General features: G+C 48.9%; 1 protein-coding gene across 1 annotated transcript in view; it reads right to left on the reverse strand.

Annotated features, from left to right (window-relative positions):
• TMCO4 (transmembrane and coiled-coil domains 4) overlaps positions 1–13,123 on the reverse strand; it is an 88,190-nt gene that overhangs the window by 58,715 nt on the left and 16,352 nt on the right. The window contains exons 4-5 of the mRNA XM_019666654.1: positions 9,877–10,051; positions 9,096–9,123 (exon numbers count right to left, since the gene is read on the reverse strand). Of these exons, the coding sequence (XP_019522199.1) occupies positions 9,096–9,123; positions 9,877–10,051 (203 nt within the window). The remainder of the gene's footprint in view (positions 1–9,095; positions 9,124–9,876; positions 10,052–13,123) is intronic.

Here is a 13,123-nt window from a genome sequence, read left to right on the forward strand (position 1 = left end):
CTTTATGATTCAAATCTCTGTCAGGCTTCCTCCCAATTGGATCTTTTGGACAAACAGGGACAGTCACAAGGGCCTGGCATGCAGCTACTCTGCACCCACCTTCCTTGTGGGCTGTGTGATGGCGAGGAGTGTTGTCTAAACTGTGCATTCCGGCGGGACATCAGCATTACCTGAGAACCTTGTCAAAAAAGGGTTGACCCCTTTTTGACCCTGCAGGGTATACAGGACCCTCCTTTCCTTGCCTCGGCTGGCCCACCCGCTCTCTGCCTGCCTCCTCTCCCCCACTGGGTCCCACCTGGTATTCTCTCTTCTCTCTAGGACCCGCCTGCCTGCCCACTCCACCACAGAGTGAGCTTAGCCGGGCAGCTCAGGGAGGGCATGCCAGCACATTTAACCAGGCAAACTGCCGCCATATTCTCCAGTCATCAGATGACACTGGAGCCCCATCTGCCTCACTCCTTTGAAATCTCTCAACTGGTTCCAATCTCTGGTGGGGACAACAGGGGTGTTACTCATCAGCTTTCTCAGATCCAATGAGCACCACCTCCAAGAGATCGTGGTTCCGTAGGTCTGGGATGGACCCTGGGAAACTGTCTCTGAACGTGCATAGCCAGTTTGTGAACTACTGGTCTGGGGGTCAGGAGTAGGAGAAACAGAAGCGCTGTCACCCGATTCTCCTCTGGGTCTCTTTCCCTCCCTGGTTCCTCCCCAAGCCCAGAAATATCTCCAAGCCTGGAGACGGGACTCCAGTCAGGGCTCCTCGCACTTTGCTCCCTTCTTTCCTTGGAGATACAGTAAAACCTTGGATTGTGAGTAACTTGGTTTTGCGAGTGTTCCACAAGACGAGCAAACATTTTCTAATACATTTTAACGTGGTCAACGAGCCATGTCTTGCAATATGAGTAGTTTGTCTCTGGAACAAATTATGCTCGCAAACCAAGGTATTACTGTAATCTAGACCTGAGATCTATCACGACTAGAGCCAAATCCAAACCCTCCCTCAAAGTCCCTGGTCAACTCCCCGACCTCACCTTCTAGAATGTTCCTGCTACGGAGCCTTTGTACGGGTTGTACACTACCTGGAAGGCAAGATCTTCACGCGGGGCTCCGTCTCATTCAGGTCTCTGCTCAAACGTCTCCCACCCAGAGGGACCTTCCTGCCCCCACATTACTCTCTATCCCTTCACACTGCATTTTTGTTCTTCACAGAACTCACCAATCATCACTGATAGCATACCCATTCATTTTTGTTTGTTTGTTTGTCTCTCTTCTGAAACATAAACTTTAAGAGGGTATTCTTTTTCACTGCTCTATCCCCAGCCCTTAGAACAGCAACTGGCACAAAGAGTAAATATTTAATTCGTGACTTGATGGACCTTGGTAGGAATTCTATGTGTGCGTCTGACCTTGGGCAAATAGCTCCTTCTCACTCAGGTGGAAAATAGAAATACAGTAGGAGTCACCAGTTTTGAGCAGAGGACTCTTGGTCCATGATGGGCCCATAATGAATGTTACAGACTTGGATTCCTCTGTTTGGGTGTCTGCAATGCCGGGCAGTAATGGTATACTAAAGCAATAGTGGCTAGTCTTCAAAATGACACCGCCCCCCAAATCCTGAAGTCTGAGGTTTCAGCTTCTGCAAAATAAACCAGTTCCTTCCTTGAATTCGAGTCCTCAGAGTGAGCTGGGGCCTGGCAGCATTTGCCTAGCTGGCCTTGGCTGCCTCCCCAGTTGTGGGACTGTCTACGTGCTGGGGAACAGATAATTGCCTGTTGTGTCTTGGGGTTACTAGGTCAATTAAAGCTCCAAACAAAGGAGCTCCCCGCTCCCTAATAGGATCGTTGACGATTACACCCAGGTGATAATCGAGCTGTGGAAATTAACCAAGCCTTGGTCATGGTGATTAGTTGGCAATTACAATTAGCCACTAATTTATATTTGATTGGTTAAGGCTGCAGTGATACAGGCTGCCAAGTGCACACGTAACCTCCCAAGGTATTGTCTGGCACGAGGCTCTAGAATGTCAGCCTCATGTTAGGGTCATTTCAAGGACCTTGATGGCCAGGTTGCTGGGCTTGGAACTGATGTCCTATTTAAGGTATGTGGTTATTGGCAGTTGAGGGGCATGAGTGCCAGGTTACCCAGGACACAGGGGTTTCCTGATCTTGGCTCTCTGGCCAACTTGCCAGGTGGGGAACTCACTCTTCAAGGGCCTGTCTACCCTGTCTTGGGTCTCAGGCCAAAAGCCTGGGTATTGTTGATTCTTCTGGTTTCTCCGTCCCCCTGACATCCAATCCACCAGCTAATGCTGACAGCTGCACCTCCAAAATACATCCACAGTCTGACCACTGTGCTCCGTCTCCAATGCCATCGCCTGCCACCACCACCATGACCACCATCGCTCTTCAACTATTGGGTTGTCAGAAAAGTCATGACGTATTTTGTCTGTTTTTCAAAGGTCATTTATTTATATAAAGAACAAAGATCAATCAATGATATATTGCCCGTTTTGTTCGATAACCTTTTGCCATCTTTCAGTGAGCTTCATAATTCTTTGTTCATAGAAGGACCTGTCTTTATTTGCAAAAAACAGAACAAGGTGCTGATTTACAGACTCATCTGAATTGAGTTTTAGCACGCAAGGAGTTTTGAAGAGAGCGAGACAGTGGAAGTCTGACGCCGCAAGGTCAGGCGAGTATGGTGAGTGTGGCAACACATCCCATCCAAGCTCTAATCATTTTTGACGGGTGATCAAACTTGTGTGTGGTCTCGCGTTGTCGTGATGGAACACAACTCTTTTACAATTAACAAGCTCTTGATGTTTCTGGATGATGGATTCGTTCAAACTGTCCAGTTGCTGACAGTACACATTCGAATTGATTGTTTGGTTCCTTGGTAGGAGCTCGAAAAACATGACACCTTTAAAGTCCCACCACACTGAGTGCATAACCTTCCTCTGATGAATGTCTGCTTTCGACGTCGTTTGAGGTGAATCATCACATCGGGACCAAGACTGTTTGCGCACCACATTGTTGTAAACAATCCATTTCTCATCACCAGTTATCAGTCGCTTCAAAAAAGGATCGTTTTCCTCACATTTAATGAGCATATTGCAGATGTTTATACGTGCTGTCAAATGAACTTCTTTGAGTTCATGTGGAACCCAATATCGAGTTTGCTTACGTATCCCAGCTTCTTCAGGTGGTCATAAACACTTGAATGATGGATGTTCAAGGTTTCTGCAATCTCTCATGTTGTGTAACGTGGGTTTGACTCAATCAATGCCTTTAATTTGTCATCATCAACCTCGGTGGGCTTTCCTGACCAAGGAGCGTTGTTGAGATCAAAATCACCAGCACGGAATTTCGTGAACCATCGTTGGCACTGGTGTTCTAGTAGAGCATTGTCACCATAAACTTCATGCAACTTTTCACAAGCTTGACTTGTGTTCTTCCCTTTATGGAAGTAAAACAGTAAAATACGGCAAAAATGCACAGTTTGGTCTTCCATCTTCAACTTGTAAAATCTCGAAAACTCAACCAAATCGCTCAATTTTTAAAAAAAATAAAGCTAAAACTGTCAGCTGTCAAATGACATAGCAACAACATAGATGCGAATGACTCTAGTACCTCCAAAAATGAACTAGTGCCATGTGTCATAAACATGCGTCATGACTTTTCCGACAACCCAATACAAGCCACTTCACTGGTTCCTAATCTTTCAAGCTTGTGCCCGCACTTCATTTGCCACACAGCAGCCAGAAGGATTCTTTAAAATCATAAACCTGATCGTATTCTCTCCTCCAAGTTGAAACTCTCCAACAGCTCCCTCATGCACTTAGAATAAAATCCACATTTCTTCCCATGGTCCACAAGGTGTATATTATCTGGCCCCTTTCTGCCACCCTTTCCCATCTCACTTTTTATCAGTCCTAGTTTCATATACTAGTATCTGCTCCACCAAGAAGCCAAGCTCATTCCTGCCCCAGGGCCTTTGCACATGCTGTTCTAAATAGAAATCCCCTCCCGCAGAGCTCTACCTGGCTGGTCCCTTCTCATCAGTCAGGTCTCCACTCATTATCACCTCCTTAAACGAGCCATCAGCCTCTGAAGTAGTGCAGCCCATGCCTCAGTCACCCTGTGTTTCCCACCACTGTTATATCTGTGGATGGGTTTACTGTCTGGATCTCTCCATCAGAGTGTCAGTTCCATCTGGGCAGAAACCTTTGCTTTTTTCCTTGTTGTTTCCCAGGGCCAGGACAATGTCTGGCAATTAGTAGGTTAAGATGTGTTGGCTCATTAACTAACTGAAGCTGACCCGTTGTCTGCCAGTGTCCTCTGATGTGCCCACCCATTCTGGCAGCACCAAAAACCTTTTTCTGCTTGCCACCTTCAGCTGAGACTTAGTCTTCATTTCCAGTACCTTCTGAGTCCTGCTTTCCCAGGGGACAAAGGAGAAAGCGAGTTTACTGGGTAAGGCCTCTCTCTTCCTCTGGGTGGGGTCATCTCTCACAGCGATGAGTCACTCTTGGCAATACCTGGAATATACTCCCCAAGATCTGCTCCTCACTCGGTTCCTTCCTCAAATGTCACCTCCTCAGAGAAGTCCTCCCTGACTGCCCTCCATTGCTTTCTATTCCCTTACCAGGAGGTATTTTCTTCTTATCACCACTTATAACTTGATTTTTAAATTTGCCTACCTGTTTGTTGTCTCCCTGTCTAGACTATAAGCTCCAAATTCACTGCACATCCCTGGCACCTAGGACTGTGGCTAAAACAAAGCAGATGTGTAATCATTTTTGTATGAGTGAAGAATGGAACGTCTGTATGAATGAATGTATGAATGAATGAATGAATGAATGAATGAACGAACAAATAGATCTGCTGGGAGAGGCCCAAATAGGGGAGGATGATTATGTTGGATGAGAAATATCCTCTTCTGGCAGAAACCCCCTATGGTTAATAGTCATATTAATATTGGAAGCTTGATTTGTCCCTAGCTCACTCTAAACAGCTTGGTGCTGCCTTCTACATGTATTGATTTACTGAGTCCTCACTGCCACCCAAGGAGGCAGCTACTGTTAGTGTCTCCATTCAATCAAAGTGAGAACTGAGACAGAGAGAACTCAGGTCACGTGCCCAGGGTCACCCAGCTGGCGAGTAGTGAAGTAGGCAGTCTGCCTGCTGAGGCTGTGCCCTTAGCCTCGCCCTGTAGACAGGTGAACCATGGCTATAAGACAGCAGGACACTATCTTCCACACGTCTCCCAAGCCTGCCCATGGCTTTTGACTTCTGCTCCTCCTCCTGGCCTCTCCTTGAACCTGGGTCAGGCCTTGACGTTTCCCAGCCCGCTTAGTAGGACAGTGGGACGACACACATCTCCCCCACTGCTCCTGAGCACTGCTTATGTCCCAGTCTAGCGACCGGGCCAGCATTTTTGGAAACCCACCTGAAGGACCAAGGTCAGGGGTAGTCTGAATAGACTGGGTGACTTTGGACATGGCCTTGGTCATCCTAGGCCAGAGGGACTAGTTGAGTTTCAAGGGCTCCCACAATATGTGGCTGTGGGTCTGGGGTGGGCACTGGAGCTGCCCAGCAGCTGTGGGAGGCTGACACACTCCTGCCCCTGGGGGCAGAGCTGAGAGTCCCTGGGTCGACGCCCCACCCTCAAGATTTTCCAAAGAACAGGCTCTCAGGGTGAAGGGTCACCTTTATGTATACCTGTAGCCCAGGGCCTAGAGTTCAGAGAGTTAGGGTGCCTGTTCGCCTCCCAGGGAAGAACTTTCAAAGTTCAACGTGACATGGACTTGAAGAAACCCAACGGCAGCTTCTGCACCACTTTTATGACCCTGGGAGACAGAAGTGTTTGAGTTACGGTGCACTTAAATTCACCTCAGACCTTTCTGATTCACCGGGGAGGTAGGGTTTGCAATTTCGTAATAAAGACCAGGTCAGAAAGTGGAGCCAAGGTAGCGGTAAAGATTGTTATGGCCCATGTGGCATGCACCAATGTGGGTCCCACGGCTTAAAGCTGATGCTATCTTTGGCTTTAGAGTACAGAGAGCAAAAACCATGATTCAGTTTAAAGTTTCTTGGGTACCAACCAGGTTCACTTTGCCCTAAGTGAAATTTTGAAACCTTAAAATGTAGTCCAGGATGACTTAACCTTCTGAGCCTAATTTCCTCTCCTGACAGTGGGGATAACGGGACCTACTTTAGAAGGTGACCTGAGGATTATATACGATGCGATAATTCACAACCTACGTATAGGACCTAGAGTAACTAGAATAACTTATAAAGATTACCAACTATAAATAAACCAGCCCAACCTGAGATGGCCAAATTTGGGGTCTTAGAGCACTGATTCTCAACCAGGCCTGTTTTTGACACCCCTCCACCCCCTGCCCAAGGAATTTTGGCAATGTATGGAGACATTTTTGGTTGTTATAATTCAGGAAGTGCTACTGGCATCTAGTGAATAGACACCATGGATGCTGCTTAACATCCTACAGTACACAGGATGCCCCACAACAAAAGAATGATCCAGCCCCAAAAGTCAATAGTGCTGAGGCTGAGAAACCCGGGTTAGAGTTAGCTCAGAGTCAGTTTAACCTTCCACACACAAAAGACTTATTTTTTTCAGTTGTGTGGGCAAAGAGCTTTGTGGGTTGTTACTGGAAGAGGAGAAGAAAATAATTAACACACAAAATATTCCACCCGGCTGCCGAGATGGCATCATTTTGTGACTAAGATCCCAGTGCTGTCAGTAAAAGTCAACCTTCCAGGAAGTTCTGAGAAATGCAGATTTTCATATTGATTTCCTAGGCTGCTTTCATGGCTAATCACCCTACCTCACAGCCAGAGAGAAATCCTGCAGCCCTGAGAGCCTCCTCCTCTGTTGGGTGTCCCTACCCAGCAATCTCTGTAGAAGATGGTTTACCCCTAAATTTCATACACACTACCCTGCTGGTATCTAAGCTCGTGTTTTAAAAAAAGGCCATCCATCCATCCTTCTATCTAGTCATAATTCCATCCATCCGTCTATATATGCATGCATGCATCCATGCAGCCATCATTCTTCTATCCATTCATCCTTTCACCCATGCGTCCGTCCATCCGTCCATCCATCCACCCACCCAACACTAAATGCCCTCCATGTGCCCATCAGTGTTGGAGATGCTGGGATACAATGGTGAACAATTCAGACAAGGGCCCTGCCCCTACGGAGTTTTGTGGGAAAGGACTTGAACACATGACATAACCTTCTCTGCGCCATTCCAAGACCTCCAGTGGATGCCTCCCACCGTGGACTATATAGTACAATAACTGAGCCCTCTATATGCTCTATATTTTCCTATATGTACATAGCTATGACGAAGTTTAATTTATAAATTAGGCACAGTAAGAGATTAACAATAAGCAATAATAAAATAGAACAATTATAGACTATACTGTAATAAAAGTTATGTGAATGTGGTCTCTCTCTCTCTCTTTCTCTCTCTGATAAATAATTTGACAACTGAGATGGCTATTCTGTGACTAATGGGAGGGTAGCGTGTACAGTGTGCATACACTGAACAAAGGTATGATTCATGTACTGGGCCAGACAGGGCAGGACTGTGAGATTTCATCATGCTACTCAGAACAGTGTGCAATTTAAAACGTATCCATTGTTTATTTCTGGAATTTTCCGTTTAATATTTTCGACCCACGGTTCACCGCAGGTAACTGAAACCAGAGAATAAAACACAGGTAAGGGGGAGATGGCTGTAAATAAGTTAGAGCTCTCTAGATGAGGACACCCTGCACAATGTCCTGATAGGAGACACGATGAGGAGAGGAAAGGGAGGAAGAGGAGAAAGCCATGGAAGATGAAGGCAGGGATTGGAGTGATGTAGCCATAAGCTAAGGACTGCCTGGAGCTATCAGCAGCCGAAAGAGGCTTGAAGGATTCTCGCCTACAGCCTTCAGAGGGAGTGAGACCCCGCTGACACCTTGCTTTCAGACTTCTGGTCTTCAGACCTGGGAGCGAGTAAGTTCCTGTTGCTTTGAGCCACCCATCTATGGTCATTTGTGACGACGGCCCTAGGAAATGAATGCAGTGGGATCCTGCACTGCCACTTACGGAGCAATCTTGGGGAAATTGCTTAACCTCTCTGAGCTGACTTCCTCATCCACAAAACGGAGCATTAGGATCCATTTCATCAATTCATTCAACAGTTTTTATGGAGTGTGCTCATGGGCAGGTGCTGTGTTAGGCACCGGAAGTGCGTGGTGAAGAAAATCAGGCACGGGTTCTGCCCGCATGGAGCTTACGGTCAGGAGGGGAAGCCAGTTACCAAGCAAAGAAGCATGTAACTAGGAATTCACCTGCAACCATGGCTGACAGGGTGCTGGGGGAGTGATGCCTGAGTGGAGGCAGGAGGGAGGGGTAGAAAGTACCTGGGCAAGAGGAGCAGGAATTTCTCCAGCCAGGGGAAGGGCATGTGCAAAGATGCCATGGCGCCCAAAGCAGGGCGCACTGGAGGCGGCCATCGTGGGAAGGGGGGACAGGGAGGGCAGTGAGGGGTGGGGTGGGGGAGGGGCCGGCCCACCAGGAAGGGCTGGCCTTTTTCCTGAGTGCAGCAGGAGTGGCCGTGAGTGTGGATGGGTATGGATGGAGCCAGGAGGCAGTGTGGTCAGATATGTGCCGGGAAAGGTCATCCGGGTTGCAGGGCGGAGGACGAACCGCGGGCCAGAGTGGCTACAGGGGACCAGTGGGGAGACCCCTGCTGTCATCCAGGAGGGGGCTGATGGTAGCTCAGACCAGGGTGGGAGGTGGAGACGGGGAAGGGGCCAGATTCAAGAGCTACTTAGAAGATAAAACCACAGGGCACTGTGAGGAATAAATGAAATAACGGCTAAGAAGCACCCCACAGTGCTTGGCACGAATGAAGTGCTCACCAGGGCCCCAAGAATACAGGATTCCCTTTCCTTTCTTGTACTAAAAACACCCCGGGGGACCAGGCCACCGCTGGCAACACCCATCTCCGGCTTTACTGGCCGAGGGCAAAGAGGATATCCACAATTTACAGAACCAAAGAAAAATCAACTCACCATCCTTGAGTGAGAAGCTCAGCAGGTCCTGGGGGAAAAGGAACAGGAAGTGGCAATAAGTTGATATGGAATCAGCCTCGCTCATCTCACAAATATTTATTGACTCTTACTAAGTGGGAGAACAAGACAGACAAAAAAGCTCTGTGTTATAGTCTAGTTGTGAGCCAGACAAATAAGGAAGCAAATAAATAAATGTGTGGGAATTTCAGGGAGTGAAACGAAGGGGAAGGGCTGCTTTAAATCTGTTTACTGGGCCCATCAAACAGCTTGTGTCATAAGCTGCCTGCTTTAACTGCACACAGAGCAGGCAAGTGACGTGCCCAAGGGCACGCACCAAAGCTGCTGCTTCTGAAAAGAGAGGCAGCAGAGCTTGGTACCCAGGAACACGGACTCTGGAGTCAGACTGCCAAGGTTCAAATCTGGGCTCAGCCGCTTATCAGCTGCATGACCTTGAACAAGTTACTTAACCTCTCTGTGCCTCAGTTTTCTCATCTATAAAATGAGGATGATCATACTACCTAGCTCATCAAGTTGCTCTGAGAATTAAATGAGTTAGTATTTGTAACGGTGCTAGCACATAATAAACACTATTTAAGCTCTAAATTAAATCAATAGTCAATAATGACAATTCAACATTAGCTATGATCATTATATGATATGATGACGAAATAGTGTATCTTTCAACTACCCAACCCCACTAGAAGTGATTTTCAGGCTGACTGTGAAAGGAAGTATCGTGTTCTAGTTTCCTTGGAAACCGCCACCCGGGTGGTGGGTGTACCTGAGTGATCACCAACGGGTTATCCTTCAAGATGGGGTCCTTCAATAAAAGCTGAGCAAACATGTCCGCTCCTTCGCCTCCTAGGCCGCTGGCGAAAGCAGTCATGGTTGGCAAGACAGCTTCGGACAACCCAAGCCACTTCACCAGGCCCGTCACAAACTCTGTGCAGAAGGGGCTGAAACACAGACACGACTGAGATTCCAAAGCTTCCTGGATAGTGCATCTCACAGGGCCGTGGGGAAGTTCCGATTAGACCTGTTCATGGATGCGAAGTTGGCACATACAAAAAAGGTGATTGTGGTCCATGGAGTACAGATAGCCAAAAACCTAATTTCAGGTGGTGGGGATTTTAGCTCTCCCCCAGCCCCACAACCTTTGACCAAAGAGGCTGATAAACCACAGGAGCGAGGGCAGTGAGAAGCTCCTGACCACGTGTCCTGGGCTTGCCTGAGCAGGGGCTGTGCTGGGGGCTGAGGGATCACAGCTGAGTGAGGTGCAGCCTCCGATGAGAAGCTCACAGCAGATGGAGACAGGGATGGAACTAACTGTATACTAAGACAGAGGCAGGAATCGAGCCCTGATGAGTCCCGAGAGGGAGCCCCCAGGTCGGCCTGTAGAAGTGAGGGGCAGTGACTAGAAGAGGCTTCCCATAGGAGGAGATCCGCTGCTGTTGGAAGTCTCCGAGGACGTGCTTTCTGGGGAAAGGTTGCCACACTGTGCAAGTGGATAGAGTGGGGGAAGAGTCCTCCCACCATGCCCACTGCCACCGTGGGGTCTCTCTCCACAGCAGGCATTTGACTTGAGTCCCACAGGAGTCCCTGGGTGGGGGATGTCTGGGTGCTTCAAGGCAGAAGGAACCCCAGGAGCCGAGACAGCTGCAGGAAGCACATGGCATTTCGGGGACCGTGGCAGAGTCCACAGCAGGCTTTCCTTCAAAGCTACCATTAGTGGCAGTGAGAGTGGTAAGTGGGGTGGTGGGTGGGCAAGGGGATGTAGAGTTAGGTGGTGATCAAAACAGCCCAGAGAAAGGGCCGAGACCTAGAAGTCAGGTCTATCTCCAAACCCAGCACCCCGGCCTGCCTCAATCGTACTGTCCTGGGTTCTGCACCCCTGGTTCTGGCCAGATCGGGGTGGAATCAGGCCTCCTGGAAACAAGCAGAGCTTCCTGATGGTGGGGGAGACGTCAGGAGGCTCCCTACTTGCCCCTTCCAGCCCTGGTCCCCACAGATCCCACCCCTTTCCAGCCCTGAGAACTGGGGCCGCTGAAGCCTCGGGGAGAGATCTCTGCAGGCCTGGCCCCTGATGGCAGAGGTGTGGAGCTCAGGTTCAAATCCTGGCCCCACCACAGTTATGGTCCAGGTCCCCAGGAAGCAGCTCTGACATGATTATTAGGATCCCTGGGATCAGCGCTGGTGGGAGGGCAGGGAGGATGCGGGACAGGGCAGGGGAGCAGTTGAGCTGCGATGCAGTCTCAACAGAAGCCTTAGCTGACCCTGCAGGGAGCTCTGAAGATTGGGTGACCCTTCAAAGCTGCCCCTTGGGGGGAAAGAGGGCTGGGCCTTTATGCCCCAGTTATCGGATAAAGGCCACCCCAGGTAGTGGGCAGAACCTTGGGCAAGGTGGCTGTCATCAGCTGCAGCCAGCCCAGGCCGTGCAGGCAGCCCTCTCAGCAGCTGAGGGAAAGTCTTCCATTCCTAAAGGGACATCTGAGCGACGCAGCAACTTGCAAAAGCAACTTGACCTCTGTGCCTCCATTTCTTTATCTGCAAACGGGTTTAAGAGACCATCTTCATAAGGTTGTTTGAGGATGAAATGAGATGATACGTACAAAGTACCCAGAGCAGGGCTTGGCGTATAGCAGCAGCTCAGCCAGTGTTAGCTAGCGTCATTATTTTTATTTATAAGGTGAGGCAGTGGAGAATAGGTTCAGAGTTGGGCGCTGAAGTCCCCTGGTAGTGTTCCCTTCGTGTAAACGCAGATGATAACAGGACCTGCCTCATACAGTGGTTGGAAAGATTACAGGACATGGTGACAGTGTCTGGCACCTGATAACCCTCAACAGATGTTAGGTACTGCTGTTACAATTATTATAATTTGCCTCACTGCAATTACTGGTATTACCCCAAATGGGATGTGGGTGTGTATAGGGGGCAGGTGATGACTAAGTGAACCGAACATTCCTTAGGGGTAAACTCATTTGCGGAAAGGGCTCGGGACCGAGGGCAGCAGCATGACCCGGCCCTGTGTCCATGAAGAAAGTCTTGGATGCAGAGAAGCATCTCATAACAAGAGCAGAGGGATAAAGCACGAACTCTGCTTCAAATCCCAGCTCTGCCACTGGCGGTGTGATCTTGTACAAGTTACCTAACCTCTCTGTGCTTCCATTTCTTTATCTGTAAAACAGAGGTAATAATGATGAAACGTATTTCATAGGGTTGTTGAAAGGATTAACTATGTTAACATTTGTCATATGCTAGAACAATGCCTGGCACATGCAAAGCACTATGTATGTGTTTCTTTAAATAAACAAATGAATTAATAAAGTGACAGTACAGCAATCTATCAAATAACAAAAAGCATTTTAGATCGGCAGGGCCCCGATCACTGCTTGTCATGGGGTTGGTGGTCTAGTCTAGATTCATGCTCCAGGGTTCAAGCCCACAGCGCTCTGACTCCAGAGGCCATGCTTACCCACTGCAGACACTGCCCAGTACAGGGATTACATTCCTGGGCACTCGCCATGCGCCAGGCGCTGGATAAGCAGGGGCATCCAACATCCCCTTTCATTCTTACTGCATCCTCACCACCCCTGCCGGTGGAGCCCTGGGCCGCAGAGGTTAAATGCCTTATCCAGGGTCTCACCGCTGGGGAGGGCAGAGCCTCACCTGAAGTCCGGGGATCCTGCCTTCCAGTCCAAAGCTCCCCTGACTTACCAGGGACAGGCCAGCCACCCAGGCGGCCACATTTGTGCTTATAGATTTTAAGTTCAGTGGGAACACAGTCACACCCTTTCCTTTGCACGGTGTCTCTGGCTGCGTTTAGGCTATGGCAGCAAAACTGAGGGACTATGGCAGAGACCACATAGCCAGCATGCTGAAACACACGGTCCTCTACAGAAAATGTCTGCTGACATAAAACGTCTGCTGACCCTGGGCCGGCCGAGTGGCGCGATGGTTAAGAACTCGCTTGGGATGCCAGAGGGCCCCGGTTCGGATCCCACATATGAGGGCCAGTGACACTGCCCTCC

This window comes from Hipposideros armiger, unplaced genomic scaffold (genome assembly GCF_001890085.2).
Source record: "Hipposideros armiger isolate ML-2016 unplaced genomic scaffold, ASM189008v1 scaffold_477, whole genome shotgun sequence".
Classification (NCBI taxonomy): Eukaryota; Metazoa; Chordata; class Mammalia; order Chiroptera; family Hipposideridae; genus Hipposideros; species Hipposideros armiger.